General features: G+C 48.5%; 2 long non-coding RNA genes and 1 gene segment (V, D, J or C); 1 reads left to right on the top strand and 2 right to left on the bottom strand.

Annotated features, from left to right (window-relative positions):
- The first annotated feature begins 533 nt into the window (after positions 1-533).
- LOC139045993 (uncharacterized) lies at positions 534-3,516 on the top strand. The gene is made up of 2 exons (XR_011505572.1): positions 534-654; positions 1,412-3,516. It is a non-coding gene; the product is annotated as an uncharacterized lncRNA (long non-coding RNA).
- LOC139045992 (uncharacterized) lies at positions 3,485-4,008 on the bottom strand. Its single transcript, XR_011505571.1, has 2 exons — positions 3,701-4,008; positions 3,485-3,587 (listed from the first exon to the last, which is right to left on the bottom strand). It is a non-coding gene; the product is annotated as an uncharacterized lncRNA (long non-coding RNA).
- Positions 4,009-20,602: 16,594 nt separating this feature from the next.
- On the bottom strand, positions 20,603-21,358 carry LOC123287779 (immunoglobulin lambda variable 1-40-like). The segment is given in 2 exon segments: positions 20,603-21,089; positions 21,203-21,358. Coding segments are annotated over 2 exon segments (510 nt in total).
- Positions 21,359-26,024: the final 4,666 nt, after the last annotated feature.

Raw genomic sequence — 26,024 nt, 5'->3', positions numbered from 1 at the left:
GAACGTCCTCTGCAGGACCAAGGGCGCTGTTCTCAGCAATTCTAAGACATCGCTTCTTTGACACATGATGTTTGGTTTATCTCCGTTTTGAATGGAGAAATTCTAATAAAACATGACTTAGAATGATTATTTTAGTTGATTTATTTATTTTCCTGTCTTCCATCAGGTAATGGGACTTCCCGTTGATTCCAGTTTCCTGAGATATTGTTTCAAAATCACAAACAAGGTTTGACTTTTTATCAAATATTTTCTGTTGAAATGATCACTGGTTTTTCGTTAATGGATCACAAGCCTGTGGTATGGAAATAGTGAACACCCCGACCACTGCCTCAACGCATATGTAAAACTCAATTTGATTTGAATCATAGTCATAAATATAAAAGCTAAAATCATAAAAGTTCTAAGAAAAAATATAGTCACATCTTCATGTCTTTGGAATAGACAAAGACATCTTAGATTGAACACAAAAATTACTAACCATAAGAGAACAAAATAATAAATAAGTTACCTAAACTTTTGGAATATTCCTTGACAGGCGAGTGACCTCAGCAAGATGATGGAATAGGAGGTCCTCCACTCGTGTCCCCACTCAGCAACCATGATTTGGCAGCCATCCATTGACAAAAGTGCCTTTTTGGGAGCTTCTGGATCCAGGTAGGACACTGTTAAATCCTGACGGAACCCAAGGCTGAGGAGTGGTGTCTGAGAAGGCGGGCCCATGCTCAGGGGGTCCTGGCAACAGGCCCAGAACAACACCAGCCCCTGGGGACATGGCAAATCACTTTATTGCCTTCTTCCTGCCACCTGCACCACTTGGCCAGAGACCCAGCAGGAGTCACTCCTGCCCATGCCTCAGTTAGCAGCCCTGACAACCGTGTCCCTGGCTGTGAGCCATGAAGCAGCCCATGATCCACTTCCAGTCCCTCTTAGCAACAGTACAGGAGCAATCCTGCCCATCCAGGCAGCAGACAAGACACATGCCCATCAGTGCCCCTGGAGGCAGGCCTGCTGTCCTCAGTCTGACTGGGAATCTGGAGGCAGCTCTGTGCCCAGGCCCCAGCCCTGTGCAGACTGCTCTGTGGGCACTCCTGCCTGCCCAGGAAATGGGCTGGGAACATGCCAATTGAAGTCCCAAGAAGCAGGCGTTGGGACATGCACCAGTTCTGGACGCTGAAGCAAACTTCTGTCTCAGTAAGCCCTTATCACATCTGGCCCAGGGCCAACCATGCCCAACAAGGAAACTGTCCAGTGCCCAGGAGGGAGCCACACCCGTCCATCCACTATTTTCTCTTTATTCTAGGGTAAAGCATTGCCCAAGTCCTCCTAATCACTGTGCTGAGGGGTTGTCTTCCTTTACTTGCATCCATCACTCTTTGGTTTCTACAAGAGTTTTCTTGATTTCTCCTACTAGACTCTGCCGGCCTGGGACATGACCCCATCCTACCACCTGCTTCCCAACACAGCCTTCCAGTCCCCACAGGGGATGACTGGTATCAAGATGTGTGGACCATGTGCCTTGACCTTGCCTGGTGGGAGAGCAGACCCCCTGCTCTGAGGCCTGAGGTCCCATCTGGAGCCAAGTCTTGGTGTCTTCGACCTGTCCTGTCTTGTTGGCCGATTTTCTTCCTCAAGTAAATGAGAAGGGAAGCCAAGTAGGCATTATCAATCCTTTTTGCATAAAGTAACCCTCTAGAATCATTTAAACACTAACCCGTTACAGAATCCCACTAATGAGGTTCAGATTAAGTAATCTGGTAGAAAGTGTCATTTTCTGGCTTTTACTAACTGGAAAGTTTCTAATATGATGGCAGCATTGAGAACAAAGGGACTAAGTTCATCCTTCATGTACTTTCCCTCTAAAAATGTGCTGAAATTGAACAGGCACAGGTGAAGTTTTCATCAAATGTAAGACGAGAGTAAACTAGAGATGTGCATTACTAGAATTCCTAAAGAGTAGTCCCATTTGTCAGAGCTGATCATATCTCTTGAAAATGTGAGCGTCAAATAATCCAGCCTCAATTAGATGGCGCCATCACATTGTCTGACTTGATTGACTCACCCACCACCCACACTGTTCCCAAAAGCCCAGCCTCAGTCCCTCTTTTTCCCAAGCCCACACTTCAATACCTCCTTCCTCTAAGCCATTGGTTATCTGAATTTTGTTCTCTATCCCACCTGCTCCACCCATTAACCAGACCCATTGTCTAACAGTTGTATGGTCCACAGTTCCTACCTAGTCCCTCCCTACATCCAAACCTCCTCCTCCTTCAGTTTCTATGCAGCACTTGGGCCTCATAAACAAATCGGATTCTGTTGCTCCCCTGACAACCCCTCTAATGCTCCCATCTCCACCCCACCAAGCTCACCCCTCCTCACTCTCCCAGGACATCTATGCTTTACAGCGCCTTTTGCTCCTTTGTACTCTCTCTTCCCCCAGACAGTGTCACCACCTGGAGCACGGAGACCCTTCCTGTCTTGTCCACCTACTATCCTGAGCCTCTACACCCAGGTCTGACCCATAGTAGGTGTTCAGTAAATGGTGTGGATGCACATAATCTGGAGAGTCAACTAGCCTGAGTCAAACACAGCTGGACTTTGTTTCCCTGTTTCTGCCCTGACTCCTTGATATGGGCTGAACTGTGTCCCTCAAAACCCTATGCTGAGACCCTAACCCTGTTGTGATTGTCTTTGGAGATAAGGCATTGAAGGAGGTAATTAAGGTAATTAGGTCATAAGGGTGGTGCCCTAACAAGCGGGGCTGGTGTGTTTATAAGAAGAGCGAGAAAACCAGGGGTGAGTGCACAGAGAAAAGGCCCTGTGAGGACACAGCAAGGACCCAGCCTTCTGCAAGCCAAGGAGAAACCAAACCTGCCAGCACCTTGATCTTGGACTTCCAGCCTGCAGAACTGTGAGGAAACACATGTTTGTTGGTTAATCTGCCCCATCTGTGGTATTATGTTATGGCAGCCCTGGCAGACTCACACACCCCTGGTGGACTCTGTCCCCAGGGCAGCCTGCCCCAGCATCCAGGAATGGCTGCTCGAGTAGAGAAAAACAGAAAATGGATTGAAACCAAGGACAAGTTGTGGGGGCAGACATTGAGAGCATGAGCACACATGTTCAAGAGAAAGTTCCCTGAACTGAGTATCAGATCTGCTTTTGGCCACAAAAAGGAAGCAGCTGACGTGGCCGAGGAGTGGGGGCTGCACAGGGAAGCCCCATGGCTGAGGGGACAGCAGGTTTTTGTCTCATTTCCCCATGGGCCTGCAGCACTGTGTCATTACTGTAGCCGCTCTCATAGGAACCACAGTAATAATCGGCCTCGTCCTCAGCCTGGAGCCCAGAGATGGTCAGGGTGGCTGTGTTGCCAGACTTGGAGCCAGAGAATCGATCTGGGACCCCTGAGGCTCGTTTGTTAGTAGCATAGATGAGGGTTTTGGGGGCTGTTCCTGGGATCTGTTGGAACCAGCCCACAGTACTACTACCATACCCGATGTTGGAGCTGCTTCCAGAGCAGGAGATGGTGACTGTCTGGCCCAGGGTCCCAGACACTGAGGCGGGCTGAGTCAGAGACTGGGCCCAGGATCCTGGAAGTGAGAGAGACACAGAGATGGTGATTCCAGGGACTAGAGGCAAGGGGAGAAAGCAGGGTCCCACGCATCTTCCCAAGGCCCCTTCCCTTGTCCCCATATCTAGTCACCTGTGCAGAGAGCGATGAGGGTGAGGAGGAGAGGGGACCAGGCCATGGTGGAGATCTTCACCGAGTCCTGCCTTCTGTGGCCCCACAGCTGAAGCAGAGCTTCCCCCTGATCTCTCCCACCCCTTCTTCATACTCTGAGAGAGGGAGGGGCCACACATGCAAATCAGAGCCCCCGCTTTCTGATCTCTCACTTGGCCTTTGCTCAGGTGCCACTTCCTAAGGGTGGCCCTGGGGTGGGGTGTTCACAGCTGTGAGCCCTGAGCAGAGGGCACCAGGCGGTGCTAGGTGGCTGGTCGCAGCTGGGAACCCTCATGGAAAGCTGAGGACTGAGCACTGAGCGCCCCCTGGTGTCCAGGCCCAGACTGACTATTGTGTTTCAGGGTGACCAAAGCCCAGCAGACAGTTCCCCCATCCCCACTGCTCTGTCCACTGTCCCCCTGTGTTAGGGTCAGGCCAGGCGGCCCCTGTGTAGACTCCACATCCCCTCAGGGCAGTCTCTACTCAGACTCTTCAGGAGTGAGTCTGTCCACAACTCCTTTAGCTGTTCAGTGGTGAGGACTGAGGGGGTGTCTCGTATACAAACTCCTCTTAGATCAGGATCAAGTGCAGAGCAGTGACCGGCCCCATGCAGGCAGGTCCCCTTCTGTGCAGGACACAGATTCTTTCCTCTTATGTGATCCCTCCCTGTTAGAGATTTAGCAGTGCATCTCCACCACTCAAAAGACTTTGCTCCAAAGGTCCTATTCCTGGTGGAATGTAAGTACTTTGGTTTTCGCCATGCTCTTTGACCCATCATTACCGTGTACTGGTCTCCTCACTAATGTATGAGGTGAATAAAATATTTTACATGGCTCATTCTCTACTTGTATGAGAGTCAGGTGTTCACTTTTTTGAGTCAGGCTCACTCTGTTCCCAGCTCCAGGACACAGAAGAGGAAGGTTACTGGGACAGAACACCTGAGACCTGGGCCCTGTGAGATGGAGAATCTCAAGAATGAGCCCTCAGTAACCTGAGGAATCACTTCCTTGGGGAATGGGACAGAAGGGATCTGGACTGGAGTGTGTCTCTAGACATCCATGAGCTGGGCCTCTGGGACTGGTCCTCACCTGAGAGAGGAGGCAGTTGCAGGGGATGAGCCAAGAGGATGGCAGGCAGTGGCAACTAGTGTGGGTTCTTGAGATGAAATCGCACTTCTCACCCCCTCTGGGAAGAGGATGTCCTCATGAGGGAGTTTTGCTCCTTTCTATCTCTCTGGAGACTATTGAATTTCACACCGGGGCCTCATTGATCGCAGTGGGTGTCATTTCTCCTGAGAATGACCCTTTGCAGAACATTAGAAAGATTATGGTGCCAGAAGCAGAGTGTTATCAGACAGGTGCCCCTGGCCTGTGTCTCATGCCCAGCTCCCAGTGTGCACAGTAGATGACCCAACATGAACGAATTACAAGGTTTGAGAGCAGATGATGCACATGCTGGGACCACATAGGGAAAACTTCTGTCCTTTCCTCTCCTCTCAGACCACAAATCTCCCAGTCAAGTGGTGAGCATGTGATTTACCCCAGTGCCAGCTCCAGGGACAGGACTTTCATTTTCCTAACCAATCAGACAATCCCCTCCCTACTCACCATGATGGAGTCAGGGGAGATGGTGTGGGTGGTCTGGTCCAGTCCTCGCAAAGTCTGAGATTCCTCTTCAATTGATCATGGAGGGCAACTCTCATTCAGGAGGGTTTATGGTGTGGGTGTGATGCCTGGGACTGCAGGGACATTTTGACCCATGTGGGATATCAGCCTGGGGACATGAGAGATCATGGAGAATGGACAAGTCAAACAAATCTCAGAGAAGGAGTGAAGTCCATTGAGATTACTCAGTTCACAACTACAACATTCCTGTCACCACTGAACAAGCAGGAAGGCTGTCGACTATATTTCCATCACAAGGATGAGCTCAGGACCTCACCCCACACCTGTGTCCATAGACCTTCATCCAGGAGGTACAACTCACTCACATTTTACCCAGTCCCCAAGGACTACCCTCCAAACCTCTTTCCTACATCCCCTTCCTCACCTCCAAAACACATGCGGCGTCTGACCAACCTTCTCCACCTCACCTGCTCCATCCCGCATCCAGGACTCTAGTCTGATCTTTGTACCAAATCCACAAACCCCACCAGGCTCCTGCTTTCTCTCTCACCTCCTCCTCACTCATCTTCTATGAACAGCTGGACTTAAACTTAATCAGATTCCTTATCTTCCTGGTCAAATCCTCTAATGGCTCCAATCCCCCATCCAAGCCCAGCCAATAATTGCTGTTCAGTAAATCGTGCAGATGGATGGACCACTGAATAGTGGCCTATCCTGAGTCAGACTCGCCTGGACTCTGTGTGTGTCCCAGGTTTTTCTCTCTCCCAGCATGGACGCTGTCATTATGGCAGCCTGCTGCTGAAATTGAGAAATATCTGATAAATGTGACACAATCAGATAATATTTTGCCTTCACATACAGACTCTTGAGCACAAATTGGGAGGATGTGGCCACATGTTATAGACCATGTTCTCTGTAGTGGGCATGAGAATCTTGTTTTTGACCATGCAAACAAACAAGGGTACAGAAGAGCCGCACTTCAGTGAGGACACTGTTTGCCCAAATACTGCAAGAGCCAGTAGAGCATTCTCTGTGCCTGCCTGGACCTGCCCAACAACACGCCTGCTGGTCTCAGATCCAGGGTACATGAACCCCTCTGGCTTCACTCAGCTCTCCTGGAGGGCGTCCTTATTTTGCATGTGGATCTCTGTGATGTCAGTATCAGAATCATTCAATGAGTAGGTCTCTTATTGGAGATACAGGCTGAGATATTAATTGTCTCCAGATAACTAATGACCTCCAGGCTGCTAAATAGAAGGATGTATTGCGCAGTCCTGATGTTGCCTGATATTTCAGGATTAACTCACATTTAACTTTGCTTCTGCAGGTGCCTGGGGTCTCTATTAGTGTAGGAACATCTGAAACTAAGTTCAAGACCTAAATCCTGCAATGAACCTTGTTGGTTCATGAGGACCAAAAATCTATAAGGGATAGCCTGGCAGGCAGACTTATGTTGTTGTCACTGTTAGTGTTGTTGCTGTTGTTGTGAGGGACTCCTGTTAGACCCCTCACCCCACTGCACAAGTACTGCAGGATGATGTCTCCCTTGGCCACTAGAATACAGCGCCATCAGGGAAATCGTGTCCTTCCTCCTGCTGACCTCTCTGGGCTCATTTGCCATTTATTGCTGTTCTGGAGATTTATTCTTTTGTCTTCTGAATCTAGGATATATTTAGGGTTGTTTTTACTATTTTCGTCCAGTTTTATCATTATTTTCTGTCAGAAGATGGGTGAGCAAAACACTACTATGAACATTTGTCTTTTTCTGAGATTCCTCCTCCTTCCTTGACTTGGTGGCATCCACGATGTGTCACCCAACCCATACTGGGCCCTGATCAGCTTTATTTGGTAACTGCTCCATGTGCTGACATTGAAGAAAGAACAGGGCTCTCTGGAGATTTTCCTGTAATATCAGGGTTCTCTGTGACAATGAGGGTTGGTTCATAGACTCTAGATCCCAAAAAAGTAAGGTGCCTTCAAATATCCTCTCTCCACCCAAAAAATAAACAAAAAACAACTATAGCTGCAAAACAACTAAGATTCACTGTATTAAACTGGGTAAAGTGAGGAGGTGATGGGCCTGAGAGCCAGGTCCTTAACGGGGAGAATCCTCTCCTGCACCTGGGATCCAGGAGTTCCTCGAGGATGTGATCTGAGGAGAAGAAGAGAAACCCACTTTGTGAAGGTTTCAGAGTTCAGGGCATGATCAGCAAAGCCAGGGCCAGGCTGAAGGGACATGCAGAGCACTGAGCAGAGGAGGCCCAGGGTCTCCTGGGTCACACTGGCTGACTTCTCTTCTCCCTGTCATCCTAGCCAGCATGAGGCAGGGGGTGCTATTGTAAGTTGAGAAAGTGATTTTCTTTCATTGGAAAACCAATAATAAAATGATTTACTTTTTTTGCCTTCATACAGTTAGAATGAATCAAATGCATCACTCCACTGAGACACGAGAGGAGACAAGAACTCACATCTTTATTTGTAGACTCAGGAATATCCACCATGGGGTTTCTTATGGGGCCTGAATGGGATCAGCTGTAGGAAACTCACATCCATGAGACCTACTTGACCCAACGTCCCTTGTGCAGGTTCAGCATTTTCCTCACCTTCTCTCTGACATCACAACTGAAGGGTCAAGTTGGCAGCAGGTGTGTGAGGCCAGCTCTGTGCCTGGAATCTGTCTCAGGCCTTTCTCCTCACAGTAGCAACTTACCTCTTAGTGTCTTGTCCCTGAACACAGAGAGCCTCAGCCAGATGTGAGCACAGGAGCCTGGGAGGGAGGAAAGGTCTCTGTCCTGACCCCTCACTGAGAAGAGCCCATGCTGTGCATGGATGTCCACTGGCTGTTACAGTCTCTGGGCTCCAACCAAGAAGAAATCTAGGAAAGGCTGATTTCCCATCTTTCAAGACCAAAAGCCCAGCTACACAGGCTCTGATCTTAACAGAGGTGGGTCATCAGGAAAAGTTTCAGTGTCATCATCAACTTTTTGTTTTATTTGGTTTGGTTTTGGTTTTGGTGTTAGTTATCCCGAGGATTCAGAAATATCGAATGGATTATTGGGAAGACTGTCTTTGTGGCCCAGAAGCTGCTTTCAGGTGTAGTTAGTGTGTCTACAAGTTATCTTAAAGTTGCAGAAGAGTCTATTCCAACTACCGGAGCAGGCTGATGTTTTGGTCCTAATTCCCCATCTGCCTGTGTCACCGTGAGAAACACCGCTGTGTTCAACTGCACAGTAATAGTCAGCCTCATCCTCAGGCTGCAGTCCAGAGATGAGCAGGAGCCCTGCATTGGCAGAGGAATCTTTGGACCCAGAGAAGCGGCTGGGGACCCCGAAGCCTTGATGTTTTTATGAATCTGAGAAGAAACTCAGGAGACACTGGGGAGGGCTCCCTGGCTTCTGCTGGTACCAGTATATGGTATAGCTGCCAAGACTGACGTCACTGCTCAGGGTGCAGTTGAGTCTGGCCGATGATCCAGGAGATGCAGAAAGGGAGGGCGGCTGAGTCAGCACAGGCTGGGAGAGGGAACCTGCAAACACAGACACTCATGGGTGATGGGGCAGGAACCTGGGTAAGGTTTCTCGGGAGTCTGAGAAAGAAGGAACTGAATCTGGAGGATGCCCTGTCTCCCCGAACCCTGTCCTCTTCTGTGGCAGTGAGAGAGGAGCACGAGAAGGAGAGGAGTCCAGGCCATGGGTCACACAGCCCCCTGCTCACCACAGTGGGACTGAGCAGACCCAGGTTTCCTTTTTTTCTCCACCCTCTGCCACAGGAGGGGCTGTCCATGCAAATGGGTTTCCATCCAGTGACTGCCCAGCCCTTCCCTGAGCCCTGGTGCTGGAGCTCAGCTCACACCACACACTGAGGAGGATGGGGGTCGGCTTCACCCCTTGGGAAAGCCCTGGGAGGAAGAACCTGCTGAGACAACACAAAGGTCCCTGCTCAGGGGACTCTGCCAGGCCAGAGAGGACACAGCTGCTGAGTCCCCATCAGTGAGCACAGGGCCCAGCCCCCAGGCCCAGGCTCCTTTGAGTGAATGGTCCTTGCTGAGCAGCTGTGGAAGGACCACAGGGCAGTCCTGCAGTGTTCCCTGCTGGTCCCAGGACACACCCCTCACCATGGCCCAAAGCCCTGAGACCCAGTTGGTTTCTGCAGCTCACCAGGTCACTGCCTCTGTTCACACATCCATGGTCTGATCATTTGACAATGGCATTCACATACACTGGAGGTGATGACTCTTGTATCTCACTCTCAGAAGGCAGTGCACATGGAAGGTGCAAAGATGTACAGAATTGGGAATTTAAAGTGTTTTCACCCCCAAAGAATATGTTGCAAACATCATATCCCTTCATTTTCATATGGTTTAGTGAGCACATCCATGTTCAGTGTTCCATCACTTGTGCATTAAAGCCATGAATTCCACATAATCTCACATAACCTTTTTTCTCGCTTAAACTCCAATCTTTAGGTAATCTATTTGCTATACTAATGAGAAATCAAAGTAGCAAAATGAATCCTAATTTTGAGCTCTGCAGCTCCCATCACACCTTCTTGAATTAGAGTAAAGTCTACCCTGGCAGAGAACATCTTTGACCCTCATTTGTTGGCTTTCTTCATCCATCTCTCTCTGTTCAGAATCATCTCTTCTATGGACACCGAGCTTACCAACCCATCATTCTTTCTTCACACATTTTCCCACTAGGGTCCTTTGTAGGATTTGGGGTTAAAAAGTTGAATACTAGAATTACATTGATCTCGTGCTGGATCGTGAGCTCGATATATAGCATCTTGTTGACAAATGTCTATCTTATATGTACTCAAGTGAAATATTATTTGACATCCATCCAGCTCACCCATAGTCTGCAGTTTATTAGCTCATGGAGCTTGTTGCCTCTGCTCAGAATTTGTTCCCTCATCTACCTGCTCCCCGTGGTTTCTTTACTCAGTCCCTGCAGGCCCATTGCATCCTTCTCCTCTTTCTCTGCGTGAATCCGTGGAATCCAGTCCATAACACTGGTCGCCTTCCCCAGGGTCAAGTGCAAGTTTCTCTTCTGTTCTAGAGACAATAAGATCACCCTTATTACTTAACATCTCCTCTTGATTCAACTCAGAACTCCAGATTCAAAATGTCCACAAAGTGGAAATCATTACCTTTGCCTCAGATCTGCTCTTCACCAAAGTGTGCAAATCAGGACAATGCAAATATTCTTCCAAGAAATGTGAGCTGAGTTTGTCCTTTGTGCCACAGTTTTCTGGGCTCTGTAGATACAGCAGTGACAAAACAGGGGGAAATGCCTATTCACATGGAGCTTAGATCCCAGCAGGAAAAACACACAGTGCACAGACTCACAGAGTTCCTCTGGGCATCTGGAGCCTGCTCCTGCTGCCTGAGAGCCCCTCACCTCCCTCAGGACATGGACACTGAGATTCTCTGTGCTCTGTCCGCAGCCTCCCCTCAACTGCACACGGCTCTGCGCCATTCCAGGTGCCGCGTGCAGGAGCCCAGCCCTGCTCCCCTGGCCTTGCAGAGTCCCTCAGCGTGGCCTCGTCCCACAGTTTGTCTGCTGTATTCCATTCTTTACTCTGCATTTAGAGCGATATTTCAAGCACATGTATCTGATAAAGTCACCTCCCTGCTTAAACGTTTCACACAGTTTCTCTTGCTATCAAGATTATGTAAAGCTGTTGAGTGTCACATTCAAAGTCTCTGTATATGTGACCATCATTATTTCTGACCTCTTGGCTCACCTCTCCCCTGTAGCCTGTGCAAAAGCACGAGTAGGGACACTTTGCTAAGAGGATGCTTAACCCTGAACCCCAGTGTCCCCATCTCCTTTAGTACTTCTGGTCCTCTTGTGCCACCGCCGTCCCTCTTCATTCAGGACCAGGCTCACACATCATCTGCTGGAGATACTGACCACGCTGAGATGAGCAAATATCTGTTTTTATTATAACAATTTACTAGGAAATTTCCAACTTAAATCTGATCCCAGTGTGCATATTCTCTTAGATAAAATTTAAGCATAGAAATACTGAATAAAGAATGCAATTATGACTCTTATCATCATTTTGTTTTTCTCATTAGTTTACCCTGTTTATGTTCCCTAAAGAAGTGGATGTATATTGTGTTATTACTTTTTATTTAAACATTTCATATTTCCAGTTTGGTTTGTGGAGTATTATGCTTGGACAGAGTCAGACATCTAGGATAAAGGGTTGTAACTAGAGATTTTACAGCATTTGAATTCAAGAACAAGTTTACTATGACGATCTGTAAAAATGTGACATGTTAGAGAGCCTGGAGGACTATTCCTCATGATCATTTAATTTAAAAACTGTGACAGACAAGGGCTTCCCTGCGTGTGGGGCAGCTCGCAATCTAGAGCGTCCTCTGCAGGACCAAGGACGCAGCTCTCACAGCAATTCTAACAGATTGCTTCTTCTGATGTGTGATGTTTGTTTTATCTCTGTTTTAAAGAGAGAAATTCTAATATAAAATGACTTAGAATAATGATTTTTGTTGATTTATTTATTTTCCTGTCTTCCATTAGGGAATGGGACTTCGCTTTGATTGCAGTTTCCTGAGAGATTGTTTCAAAATCACAAACAACTTCTGAAATTTTATCAAATTCTTTTCTGTTGAAATAGTCACTGGCTTTTCTTTAATGGATCACAAGCCTGTGGTCTGGAAATAGTGACCACTGACCACTGACTCGTCCCATATGTAAAACTCAATTTGATTTGAATCATAGTCATAAATATAAAAGTTAAAATCACAAGAGTTCTAGAGAAAATACAGTAACATCTTCATGTCCTTGGAATACACAAAGTCTTCTTAGGTTGAACACAAAAATTACTAAACATATGAGAACAAAATACATTACCTAAAATTTTTAAATGTAACTTAACAGACAAGTGACATCAGCAAGATGATGGAATAGGAGGTCCTCCATTCATGTCCTCACTCAGCAACCATGATTTGGTGGCCATCCATGGACAAAAGTGCCTTTGTGGCAGCTTCTGGATCCAGGTAGGAGACTGTGAAATCCTGGTGGAACCCAAGGCTGAGGAGTGGTGTTTGAGAAGGCAGGCCCGTGCTCAGGGGGTCCTGGCCACAGGCCCAGAACAGTGCCATCCCCCTGTGAACATGGCACATCTTTTTTTTGCCTTCTTCTTGCCACCTGCACCACTTGTCAGTGGACCCAGCAGGAGTCACTCCCACCTGTGCCTCAGTTAGCAGGCCTGACAACCATGTCCCTGGCTGTGAACCCTGAAGCAGCCCATGATCCAGTTCCAGCCCCTCTTAGCCACAGTCCAGGAGCAGTCCTGTCCTTCTAGGAACCAGACAAGAGACATGCCCATCAGTGCCCCTGGAGGCAGGCCTGCTGTCCTCAGTCTGACTGGGAATCTTGAAGCAGCCCTGTGTCCTGGCTCCAGCCCTGTGCAGAGTGGTCTGTGGAAAGGAAAAGGGCTGGGGACAGACCCATCCAAGCCCCAAGAAGCAGGCCTTCAGACTAGCAGCGGCCGTGGACCCTGAAGCAGACTCCTGTCTCAGCACAGCCCTTATCAGATCGGGTCCAGGGCCAACCCTGCCCAACAAGGGAACTGTCCAGTGCACAGGAGGGAGCCACACCCGTCCATCCACCTGGTAACTGGCCTGCTGTGTGCAGACCCCTACTGCCCGGGGAGCTCAAAGTAGGGGTAGCTTTATGTCTGGCTCTTCCCTTGATAAATAAGAAGAAAATATCCAACATTTTTGATGGTTCAGCACACCAGACACTCTTTCTGGGAGCCATGTGACAGCCTTGGTATCAGGTAGAAAAGACAGTTTCTTCCCACTTCCCCATTCCCCTGGATCACTGTGCTTTACCCAAATGACACTCCAGCACTGTGAGCTATTCCACAGATGGACTCAGCCTCATCCTCAGACCGGAGATGGTTACTTAGTGGTGAGCCACAGAGCTAGAGCCTGAGAAGTGATTGGGGATCCCATCCCCCTTGCTGTGGCTCCTGTCATTTTTAAACCATGTCACAAACTGAGGGGACCTTCCCCGTCTGCTGCTGATGCGACGCAGACCTGCCGGTGCTGTGCTCCCTGCTCTGGATGTAGGTGATCTCGGCCCAGGCTCCCAGGGAGGCACTTGCAGGTGGCAACTGAGTCAGCACAGCCTGGGAGAGGGACCCTGGAAATACGAACACCTGTTATGTCCTGGAGAAAGGAATAGGGAAGGACATTTCCTGCACGTGGTCAGGAGGCGGTTTCAGTGAGCTGGGGAATCAGGATACTGAGGATCATCCTGACCTGAGCGGCAAATGAAGAGCATGAGGAGCAAGAGTGGAGTCCAGGCAGTGGTGCAGATGCCCCAGAGCTCTGCTGAGACACTCCAGCTGCAGCCCTCTGTGATCCCCGTCAAAGCCCAGAGAAAAGGGCCCTCCACGCAAATTTCCTCCTCTTCCTCTGGCCGACCACCCCCTCCTTTGGGCTGCTTTGAAGTGTCTGGGTGTCATTTCTGAGAGGGATGGGCCTGCGCTGGATCTGGGCTGACAATACCCAGGAGCCCGGAGATGACCCAGCTCCTGGGCCCAGTGAGCAGAGACCAGGGTATAAGTGTCTATTTTCTCACCTGAGAGCCCCCCAAGGAGCCTTCAGCAGCAGGCCCACAGTGCCCCCTGCTGCCTGAGACTGAGGTCCATCATATCTGTGAGCAGAGGACAGGCAACCCTGACAGAGGCTCCTGCCTTCCCCACTGCTTTGATCACAGCCATTTCCTGCCCAAGGACAGAGCGAGGCCCCTCCTCAGGGGCAGCCTCCCACCTCATTTCAGTGTGTAGTTGTCTGCTTGGGCCTCCTCAGCAGGAATCAGAGACAGAATTCAGACCCTTTCTAAGGAGTCCTCAGGGGAAGGGGCCTCAGATACAAACCCTACATGAAGGAAAACGTTCATTAGCTGAGAACAGGGACAGGTCAGCCATGAAGTCACTTCCAAGGCTGCTCAGGAATCCAGGTGCCTCTCCTCCTACCTGACCCCTCACTAGATGTGCACAGAGGACATCTGGTGGTAAGAGTTTGGGAGGATGAAGGCACACACTTGGTGGCTCCCTGGGGAATGAGGAGAAGCCCAGGGAGGAGAAGAAGGGACTCCTGTAGCTGGAAGAGTCAGGAGACTTGAGGCTCCTCAGGAACTAAGGGGCCAGAGAGGTCGGGAAACGAGAAAGGATGTGAGGTGCACTTCTGAGGAAAGATCTGGAAAAAAGTCTGTGTCTTCTCTTCAGGGAGCCAAGACAAATGACATTCTTTGAAGCATTTTACTTGAAACTCTCAATTGCTTTGAACAAAGAATGGAACCAGAGGAGCCTGATATGTGTGGCTGTTAGGATCCACCATTCCAAACACAGGGCTTGAAGACGATATGGTTGATAATGAAGAATGAGTGCTGTTGGGGCTGTTTACAAATGAGAGGCATTCATATTCTTTTATCTGGAAAAACGTCCATTATACCTGACTTTGCCAGAAATATCACCTTTAGCCAAAAATAAAATAAGAACAAACAAAAACAGAGAAACAGATCCACATAAAGTAAAACAAAATAAGCAGGTAATAACACTATAAAAAAGAAAAACAATTCCTATGACTAGATAAATTCTGGAACTGTATGCACCAGACTCTTAGGTGACTTTAGTCTGGGGTGTTGTTGGGCACAGACGACAACCTGGCTGTGAGCACAGCGTGCTCTGTGTGTCAGTGTGCGATAATGCAGCTGCATCACTCTGAGATTTTAAATGCACCAGGGTTTAAATGGATGTGTGGAAACCTGTCATTACTTAAGAAAAATTAGTTAATGAATTTAACTGAAAGAAAACCTATGCTTTACTTCAATTTTGCATTGGCAAGGGTACCACCTCTTGAAATATGATTTGCTTGTGTCTTGTTCTTTTTCTTAAACAATTTCTTTATTAAATCAAATAGGCATTTTATGCAGATTTTTGATTATTGAATAGACATTAATTATTAGAAACATATCTGCATGATGAGTTTTGTTAGTACTGCTCCCTTTCTGATGTTGCAGAGATGGTCACTGTCAATTTTGCTCTCCTTTTCCTCCCACTGCAATAAACAAGGATTTGAACATCTGCCTAGTCTCTCACACACAGGATGAGGCTGCCTGTGGCCCCTCTCCCCACGGATGCTCTCTTCCTGCTGGGGCCCCCTCAGCTCTCAGGCTCAGGGCAGAGAGAAGAGCATGTGCACAGCTGACTCTCTCCCAGTTTGGAACCAAACTGGGCTAATACAACATGGTTTCTGCGATGAGGGGCATGTCTTCAACAGTAAATATTTACTGAACATGTATCTGCTGCTGCATCTGGAGGTTGGCAGTGGAACGCCAAGCTGAGCTACACAGCATTCATCCCATCTCGTGGAGCTGACCCTGAAGAAGAAACATGACAGTGAGAGGCGTACAGGGACCTCCCTTCCTGACCTTCAACCCTGGAGGTAGGGAGGCCTGAGAGGCCATTGCTGCACTCATGGGTCTGTGAGGGGACGAAGGTTGGTGGGACCACAGGGGAGCAGGGAATCAGAGAGCATGAGAGCTGAGGGGATGTGGGTACAACTTGAAGATTCCCTGGGTTCAGGTGAAGATCTAGAGAAGTCCACAAAGTGATACAGACAGAGGAAGACAGTGATAAATAATGTGACCCTGAAGAAGTGGACCACCAGGAACAATGGGATTAGAATTGAGAAAGAAGGAGACTCTGGCAGGGCAAGTGCCTTAGGAATCCCGGAAGATGTGCTTTGGTCTGCCAGGTGAAGGGACTTGCTCACTGGTTGAGCGTGATCTACTGAGGTTTCTGGGAAGGAAGACAGGGAGAGGCCAGGAATGTCAGCAGGGTGAGAAGTGAAGAGTGGGTGAGAAAGTTGACAGAGGGAGGACAGATTTCCTTTAGGAAAGATTGGATGGGAAGTGTAAGATGGAGGAATCCAAAATCTAGACGCCCTTCTTTGTATGTTTGATATAAATGGAATCATATTTATTTGTAAATTTTTATCACAGGAGAAAATATCCAACATTTATAGATTGATTGCCCTTTAAAACATTAACCAGTTTATCTCCAACACAGGAAATTTGCTTCTTTGGCTCCCTCTTGGTAGAATAAAAGTAGTTTTATTTAAAAACTATTATATTTGGGGTCTGGTCGAGTGGCGCAGTTGTTACATTCACATGCTGCTCTTCAGCCCCCAGGTTCATGGGTTTGGATCACAGGCATGGACCTACATACTGCTCATCAAGCCATGCTGTGGCAGCATCCCTCATGCAAAATACAGGAAGATGTTAGCTCAGGGCCCCTCTAAAAGTACTCTTTAAATTTTTTACTCTAGCACTGGTCTTCTGAGTAAAATATGAGTTGAACACAATTTTTGACACATCATACTCTATATGTTTAACTTTTTGAAAGTGTTTCCCTGACACTTTGGGGAGTTATTCACTGAGACGTCTGAAAGGATTCTTCCACCTCATGTGCTTATGTTGTGGTGACTGAGGTCTGGAATCTGCAAGCTGTGGAATCACTTTTCCTGAGTTCTGAAGTCATTACCAGGAGATACTAAAACATTTGTTTTCTAACAAACACTATATTTTTCTAGAAATCCACCCCCCACACACACATTTTTGTGACAATGGCCTGAAGATGGTTGTTTGGATCATTAGCCGACTGGTGGGAAAGAGATGAGAACATAAGAGAGAATAGAATTTGGGAAAATCAATGATTCTAGGTCTGAGGACATAAGATGATATTACTAGACAAACGAAGAGCATTCCAGAAGGACACTGACAAGGAGAGTCCAAGTTTGGGAAAACAAAGAGAGTTCAACTGTGGCTCTTAATAGATGGCTTTGTGTCCTGGATGGGCACAGAAGATTTAGAGTCAGGCGACTGATCTTGCACCCTGTGACCTAGACCCTGTGACATGAAGACTCTCAGAGATGACACAGAGGTGAGTGAAGGAGCAGTTGCTATATTTTGGGATCAGAAGTAGCCCCATATGCAGTGTGTGGACAAGGTACTGGTTGATATACTGGCTCCTGAGTCTGGTCCTCACCCGAGAGAGGGACAGGTGGGGAGAGGTGCCCAGATGAGCTTTGGACGTGGCCAGAATGAGGTCTCTTGAACCGTCTTTACTTTCTTACTATGTCTTGGAAGAGGAAGACATCGTGATAAAGTTTTTTTTGTTTCTTTCCACATCTCATGAGACTGCTTGAATTTCAGATCAATGCTTCATGTGTGGGACTGAGTGTCTCTTGGCCTGGAATAGATCTCTTGCATAAATGTCAGAAACGTCAGGCAGCCCACCTGAACCTTTCTGAGATGGGAACAGCCTGGACCTTATTTCTTGCCTATATCCCTGTGTCCACTGTACATGTCCCAACCTGAACTCACAATGAGGCTGGAGAGAAGAGTCATGCAATTTTGGAGGTCTATTTGGTAAAACTTCCACCACTTTCTTCTCCTATTTGGCCTCCAAGTCTCCTAGCCATGCAGCTGGCTTGTGATTGACCCCAGATACAACTGGATAGCCCCTGTGTCACCTAAACCAATCAGACAATTCCCTCTCTGTTCACCACGATGGAGTTGGATGACAATGTGAGTGATCTAGTCCAGTCCTTGTGAAAGCTGGATTTCATGATCAATGGACCAGGAAGGGCAAGTCTCTCTATTTCAGAGGGTTTTTGTGTGGATGTGATGCCTGGAACTGCAGAGGCATTTTTGATTCATGTGGGAAATCAGCCTGGATACTCAGGTGCTCATGGCAGAGGGACAGAGAATCACAGAGAATCAGTCAGCATCCTCAGCCCTGCTTACAGTTGTTTCTTCTGAAATGGGGCCGCTGGGCTGCCTCATATCACAGCCCAAACTTTGTAGCCTGAACTTAATGGTTCTAATGCAGGACCGCAGTTTCCCTCTGTTCCTCCTTCCTCTGAGAGAATTTTCCAGACCAAAGGCTGTTAAATTAAGCACCCAGGCTGTGAGCCCTTGCAGGACAAGGTTCTCTCCTGCATGATGGGGGTCCCTGTGCCTGGCTCAGTGCAGCTTCCCACTCACTTTAGCTCATACGTGTTTAACCAATGAAGGGACTGACTGAACTTCTGGAAAGTCATATTTCTTTTAAAGATTTTATTTTTTTCCTTTTTCTCCCCAAAGCCCCCCAGTACATAATTGTATATTCTTCGTTGTGGGTCCTTCTAGTTGTGGCATGTGGGATGCTGCCTCAGCGTGGTTTGATGAGCAGTGCCATGTCTGCACCCAGGACTCAAATCAACAAAACACTGGGCCGCCTGCAGCGGAGTGCACAAACTTAACCGCTTGGTCACAGAACCAGCCCCGAAAGTCATATTTTTTTAATGAACTTAATAATCAGCAATAGCATGAAATACACATTTTAGCAAAATATCTCACTATTTTCTCCTTATTCTAGTGTAAAGCATGGCCTTAGTCCTCCTCATCACTGTCCTGTGATGTTGTCTTCTGTAGGTGTGTCCACCACATTTTGGTTTCTAGTAGAGTTCTTGATTTCTCCTACTAGACTCTGCTCGCCTGGGACATGACCCCTTCCTAACACCTGCTTCCCAGCACAGCCTTCCAGCCCCCACAGGGGATGTCTAGGATCAGGATGTGTGGACCCATCTGCCTTGATCCTGCCCAGTGGGAGAGCAGATCCCCTGCTCTGAGGCCTGAGGTCCCATCTGGAGCCAGCTCTCAGCCACTTCAGCCTGTCCTGTTTTGTTGGCCAATTTTCTTCGTCAAGAAAATGAGAAAAGAAGCCAAGTAGGTATTATCAACCCTTTTTGCATAACATAACACTTGGAAGCATTTAAACGCAAACCGATTACAGAATCCTGCTCCTGATGTTCAGATTAAGTAATCTTGTAGCAAGTGTCATTTTCCAGCTTTTACAAAATGGAAAGTTTCTAATATGGGGGCAGCATTGAGAGCGAGGGGACTGAGTTCATCCTTCATGTTCTGTTCCTCTAACAATACGCTGAAATTTAACAGGCACAGGTGAAGTTTTCATCAAATGTAAGACGAGAGTAAGCTAGAGATGTGCATTCCTAGAATTCCTAATGAGTAGTCCCATTTGTGAGAGCTGATGATATCTCTTGAAAATGTGAGCTTCAAATAATCCTGTCTCAAGTGGCCAGGGCAATCACGTTGTCTCAGTTTATTGACTCACCCCCACCCCACGCTGTTCCCAAGAGCCCAGCCTCAGTTCCTCTTTTTCCCAGCCCCATCCTTCACTACCTCCTTCCTCCAAGACATGGGGAATCTGAATTTTCTTCTCTATCCCACCTGCTTCACGGGTTAACCAGGACTCATAGTCTGCCATTTGTATCATCCACACTTCCCACCTAGTCCCTACCTACATTCAAACCTGCTTCTCCTTCATTTTCTATGCAGCACCTGGGCCTCATAATCAGATTCTGTTGATCCCCTGACAACTCTTCTAATGTTCCCATCTCCACCCCACCAAGCTTACCCCTCCTCACTCTCCCGGCACAGCTTACCTGTACAGTATATTTTGCTTGTGTGTACTCTCTCTTCCCCCAGGCAGTGTCACCACCCTGAGCATGGAGACCCTTCCTGTCTTGTCCACCTACTATCCTGAGCCCCTACACCCGAGTCTGACCCATAGTAGGTGTTCAGTAAATGGTGTGGATGCACGTAATCAGGAGAGTCAACTAGCCTGAGTCAAACACAGCTGCACTCTGAGTCACTGGTTCTGTCCTGACTCGCTGTTATGGACTGAACCATGTCCAGCAAAATCCTATGTGAGATCCTAACCCTATTCTGACTGTCTTTGGAGATAAGGCATTGACGCGGGTAATTAAGGTAAATGAAGTCATAAGGGTGGTGCCCTAACAAGTAGGGCTGGTGTCTTTATAAGCAGAGTAGGAGAAACCAGGAGTGAGTGCACAGAGAAAAGTCCCTGTGAGGACACAGTGAGAAGGCAGCCATCTGCGAGCCAAAGAGAAACCAAACCTGCCATCACCTTGATCCTGAACCTTCAGCCTGCAGAAATGTGAGAATACACATTTCTGTTGGTTAAGCCACCCCATCTGTGACGTTATGTTATGGCAGCCCTGGCAGACTCACACACCCCCGGTGGACTCTGTCCCCAGGGCAGCCTGCCACAGTGTCCAGGAATGTCTGCTCGATTTGAGAAATACAGACAATGGATTGAAACCAAGGACAAGCATTGGGGGCAGAAGTTGAGATGATAAGGACACATCCTCTAGACTAAGTTCCCTGGACCGAGTATCAGAACTGCTTTGGGCCACACAAACATAGGAAGCAGCTGACATGGCCGAGGAGTGGGGGCTGCACAGGGAAGTCCCATGGCTAAGGGGACAGCAGGTATTTGTCTTACTTCCCCACGGGCCTGCAGCACTGTGTCACTACTACTGCTGCTGTCATGGGTACCACAGTAATAATCGCCCTCGTCCTCAGCCTGGAGCCCAGAGATGGTCAGGGTGGCTGTGTTGCCAGACTTGGAGCCAGAAAATCGATCTGGGACCCCTGAGGGTCGTTTGTTATTAGCATAGATGACGGTTTTGGGGGCTTTTCCTTGGATCTGTTGGAACCAGCCAACACCATAACCACCAATGTTGCTGCTGCTTCCAGAGCAGGAGATGGTGACTGTCTGGCCCAGGGTCCCAGACACTGAGGCGGGCTGAGTCACAGACTGGGCCCAGGATCCTGGAAATGAGAGAGACACAGAGATGGTGATTGCAGGGACTAGAGACAAAGGGAGAAAGCAGGGTCCCACTCATCTTCCCACGGCCACTTCCCTTGTCCCCATATCTAGTCACCTGTGCAGAGAGCGATGAGGGTGAGGAGGAGAGGGGACCAGGCCATGGTGGAGATCTTCACCGAGTCCTGCCTTCTGTGGCCCCACAGCCGAAGCAGAGCTTCCCCCAAATCTCTCCCATCCCCTCTTCATACTCTGAGAGAGGGAGGGGCCACACATGCAAAGCAGAGCCCCCGCTTTCTGATCTCTCACTGGCCTTGTGTCAGGTCCCACTGCCTAAGCATGGCCAGGGGCTGGGGAGTTCACAGCTGTGAGCCCCGAGCAGAGGGCACCAGGCAGTGCCAGGTGGCTGGTCCCAGCTGTGATCAGCCTCAGGAACCTCCGGAATGAGCACTGAGCGCCCCCTAGTGTCCATGCCCAGACCCACAATTGTGTCACAGGGGAACCAAAGCCCATGAGAGGCAGTTCCTGCATCCCTGCTCCATGGATGCAGGTCCCCTTCTGGGAAAGACACAGATTCTTTCATCTTATTTGATCCCTCCCTTGTTAGAGATTAAGCAGTGCATCTCCAACAATCAAAAACTTTGCTCCAAAGGTCTTATTCCTGGTGGAATGTGAGTACTTTGAATTTTGCTATGCTCTTTGACAAACTATTACCATTTGCCTGTCTCCTCACTAACGTATGAGTTGAATAGAATATTTTACATGGTTCATTCTCTACTTGTATGAGAGTCAGGTGTTCACTTTTTTGAGTCAGGCTAACTCGATCCCAGCTCCAGGACACAGAAGAGGAAGGCAACTGGGACAGAGCCCCTGAGACCTGGGCCCTGTGAGGGGGAGAATCTCAGCAATGAGCCCTCAGTGGCCTGAGGAATCACGTGCTTGGGGAAGGGGACAGAAGGGATCTGGACTGGAGTGTGTGTCTAGACATCCATGAGCCGGGCCTTTGGGACTTGTCCTCACCTGAGAGAGGAAGCAGTTGCAGGAGAGGAGCCAGGGGATGGCAAGCAGTGGCCACTAGTGTGGGTTCTTGAGACGTAATCACCCTTCTCACCCCCTCTGGGAAGAGGACGTCCTCATGAGGGAGTTTTGCCCCTTTCTCCCTCTCTGGAGACTACTGAATTCAGCCTGGGGCCTCACTGATTGGAGTAGGTATCATTTCACCTGAGACTGACCCTTTGCAGAACATTAGAAAGATCAGGGTGCCAGAGGCAGAGTGTTATGAGACAGGTGCCCCTGGTCTGTGTCCCCTGCCCAGCTCTCAGTGTGCACAGTAGAAGACCCAACATGAACGAATGACGAGAGTGGAGAGCAGACCATGCACATGCTGGGACCACTGAGGGAAACCTTCCATCCTTTCCTCTCCTCTCAGACCCCAAATATCCCAGTCATGTGGTGAACATGTGGTTTGCCCCAGCTCCAGCTCCAGGGACAGGCCTTTCATTTTCCAAACCAATAAGACAATCCCCTCCCTGCTCACCATGATGGAGTCAGGGGAGATAGGGTGAGTCATCTGGTCCTGTCCTCATGAAGTCTGAGATCCCTGTTCAATGGATGAGGGAGGGGAACTCTCTCATTCAGGAGGGTTTATTGTGTGGACGTGATGCCTGAGGCTGCAGGGACATTTTTGACGCATGTGGGAAATCCGCCTGGGGACATGTGAGATCTTGGAGATTGGACAACTCAAATCAATCTCAGAGAAGGAGTGAAGCCCGTTGAGATCACACACTTGACAATTACAACATTCCTGTCACCACTGAACAAGGCAGGAGGGCTGCTGTCTATATTTCCATCACAAGGATGAGCTCAGGACCTCAACCCCACACCTGTGTCCATAGACCTTCATCCAGGAGGTGCAGCTCACTCACATCGCACCCAGTCCCCAAGGACCAGCCTCCAAACCTCTTTCCCACATCCCCTTCCTCACCTCCAAAGAACATGCAGAGTCTGACCATCCTTCTCCACCTCACCTGCTCCATCCCTCATCCAGGACTCTAGTCTGATTTTTGTAGCAAATGCACAAACCACACCAGGCCCCTGCTTTCACTCTCAGCTCCTCCTCACTCATCTTCTATGAACAGCTGGACTTCAAAACTTAATCAGATTCCTCATCTTCCTTGTCAAATCCTCTAACGGCTCCTATCCCCCATCCAAGCCCAGCACATAGTTGGTGTTCAGTGAATAGTGCGGATGGATGGACCTGAATAGTGGGCTATCCTGAGTCAGACTCAGCTGGACTATCTGTGTCCCTGGTTTTCCCCTGACCCACCACGAACTCTGTCCCCATGGGAGCCAGTCATGAGAAAGATCTGATAAATGTGACACTATCAGATAATGTTTTTCTGTCAAGGAGAGACTTTGGGAGAACAAATTGGGAGGATGGGGCTATGTGCTATAGACCATGTTCTCTGTAGTGGGCATGAGAATCTTCATTTTGACCAAACAAGCAAACAAGGGTGCAGGAGAGCCACACTTCAGTGAGGACACTGTTTGCCCAAGTTTGACAGAGCCAGTAGAGCATTCTCTGTGCCTGCCTTGCCCAGAACACTGCCCTCTCAGGACCCCTCCAACAGCACCCCTCTGGTCTCAGATCCAGGGTCCACCAGCCCCTCTGACTCCACTCAGCACTCCTCTAGGGCGCCCTTATTTTGCACATGGATCTCTGTGATGTCACTGTCAGAATCATTCAATGAGTAGGTCTCTTCTTGGAGATACAGGCTGAGATATTAATTGTCTCCAGATAACTAATACCTCCAGGCTGCTGAATACAGCATGCATTGCACATTCCTTATGTTGCCCGATATTTCAGGATTAACTGACATTTAACTTTGCTCCTGCCATGTGTCTGGGGTCACTATTAGTGTAAGATCATCTTGAACCACATTCAAGGCCCAAAATCCTGGAGTGAACTTTGTTGGTTCATGAAGACCAAAAATCTATATGGGATACCCTGACAGACTGACTTATGCTGTTGTCACTGTTATTGTTGCTGCTGTTGTTGTGAGGGACTCCTTGTAGACCCCTCACCCCCTCTGCACAAGTACTGCTGTTTGACATCTCTCGGGGCCACTAGAATACAACGCTGTCGGAGAAAACATGTCCTCTCTCCTGCTGACCCGTCTGCACTTTCATTTAACCTTAATGGCTATTATGGAGATTTATTCTTTTGTCTTCTGAATCTATGATATATTTATGGTTGGTTTCTACTATTGTAGTCTACTTTTATCATTGTTTTCAGTCTGAAGATTGGTGAGTAAAACATAACTATGAATATCTGTCTTTTTTTGAGATTCATCCTCCCTCCTTGACTTGGTGGCATCCAAGATCTGTCACCCAACCCACACTGGTTCCTGATCAGGTGTACTTGGTAACTGCTCCATATGCTGACATTGAAGAAAGGACAGTGCTCTCTGTAAATTGTCCTGTTGTGTCAGGGTTCTCTGTGATAATGAGGGTTGGGTCATGGACTCTAGATCCCAAAGATCTAAGACGCTATCAAATATCCTCTCAACCCCCCAAAATAAACAACAACAAAAAATTAGAGCGGCAAAACAACTAAGATCTGTGGGATTACACTGGGGAAAATGAGGAGGTGATGGGTCTCGGGGCCAGGTCCTTAATGGGAAGAGTCCTCTCCTGCACTTGTGATCCAGGAGTTCCTCGAGGATGTGATCTGAGGAGAAGAGAAACCATGCTTTGTGAAGGTTTCAGAGCTCAGGGATTGATCAGCACAGCCAGGACCAGGCTCATGGGACATGTAGGGGACTGAGGAGAGGAGGCCCTGGGTCTCGAGGGTCACGCTGGCTGGACTTCTCTTCTCCACGTCTTCCTAGCCAGCACGAGGCAGTTGGTTGTTATGATAAGTTCTGGTGACAAAGTGATTTTCTTGCTTTGGAAATCCAATAGTAAAATGGGTTGTTTTCATTGAATTCATAAATTGAGTGACTCAAGAGCATCAGTCCCTCTGTTTTTAGTAGCTCAAGTGACAGAAGAAGCCAAAATCTGGGCTGGTGTGCACCACAGGCTAGGACATAGGAGAGTCAGGTCAGACTGGGGACTGGAGGGCAGATCCTTATCTCACTCCCCATGTGCTGGGAGTGGCATGGAGGGTGTATGCAGCTGTTTGACAGTGGCAATCAGCCTCATCGTCAGGCTGGTTGAGGAGGTAAGGTTGACAGACCTGGATCTGGAGTTTGGTCTGGTCCCCCTGAAGGCCCATCACTGCTGTTCTAGGTCACAAACTAAGGGGCTCTGCCTGGGAGTCCTTGGTCAGGGTTTTCATGACAACCTACAATTTTTGTCTTTACAAGAGATGATTGGGGTCCTTCTAAGGAGATTCACAGGATGGATTCACTTCATGCACATATTGGGGAGTTTCTGGTCCCTCATATTCCACTGAACCTCTCCTACCCCTTGTCCAGTTGGAAATGTCCACTGAGATATATGAGGAGAGAACAACTCAAATCTGTACCTGTAGGCTCAGGATCACCCACCCACAGTGGTTCCCATGAGGCCTGAGTGGGATCAGCTGTAGGAAAGCCACATCCAGAGGACCTACTTTAGCTAACTCCCCTGGAGCAAGCTCAGCATGTTACTCCCCTTCTCCCTGACAACACAACTGTAGGTCCAGGCACCAAGCAAGTGCACCGGGCGTGCTCTGTGGCTGGAATTCCTCCTGTGAAGTTTCTCATAACAGCGTCTTACATCTTAATGTCTTGTCCCTGAACACTGTGAGCCCCAGCCAGATCTGAGCACAGGAGCCTGGGAGGGAGGGAAGGTTTCCTCCCTGACCCCTCACAGAGCAGAGTCCCTGCTGTGGAGGACTGTGCACCTGCTGGATGGACCCTGGGTTTCCACCAAGGAAAACATCTAGCAGAGGCTGA

Source organism: Equus asinus, chromosome 8 (assembly GCF_041296235.1).
Source record: "Equus asinus isolate D_3611 breed Donkey chromosome 8, EquAss-T2T_v2, whole genome shotgun sequence".
NCBI lineage: Eukaryota > Metazoa > Chordata > Mammalia > Perissodactyla > Equidae > Equus > Equus asinus.
This window is presented reverse-complemented; position numbering and strand designations above follow the sequence as displayed.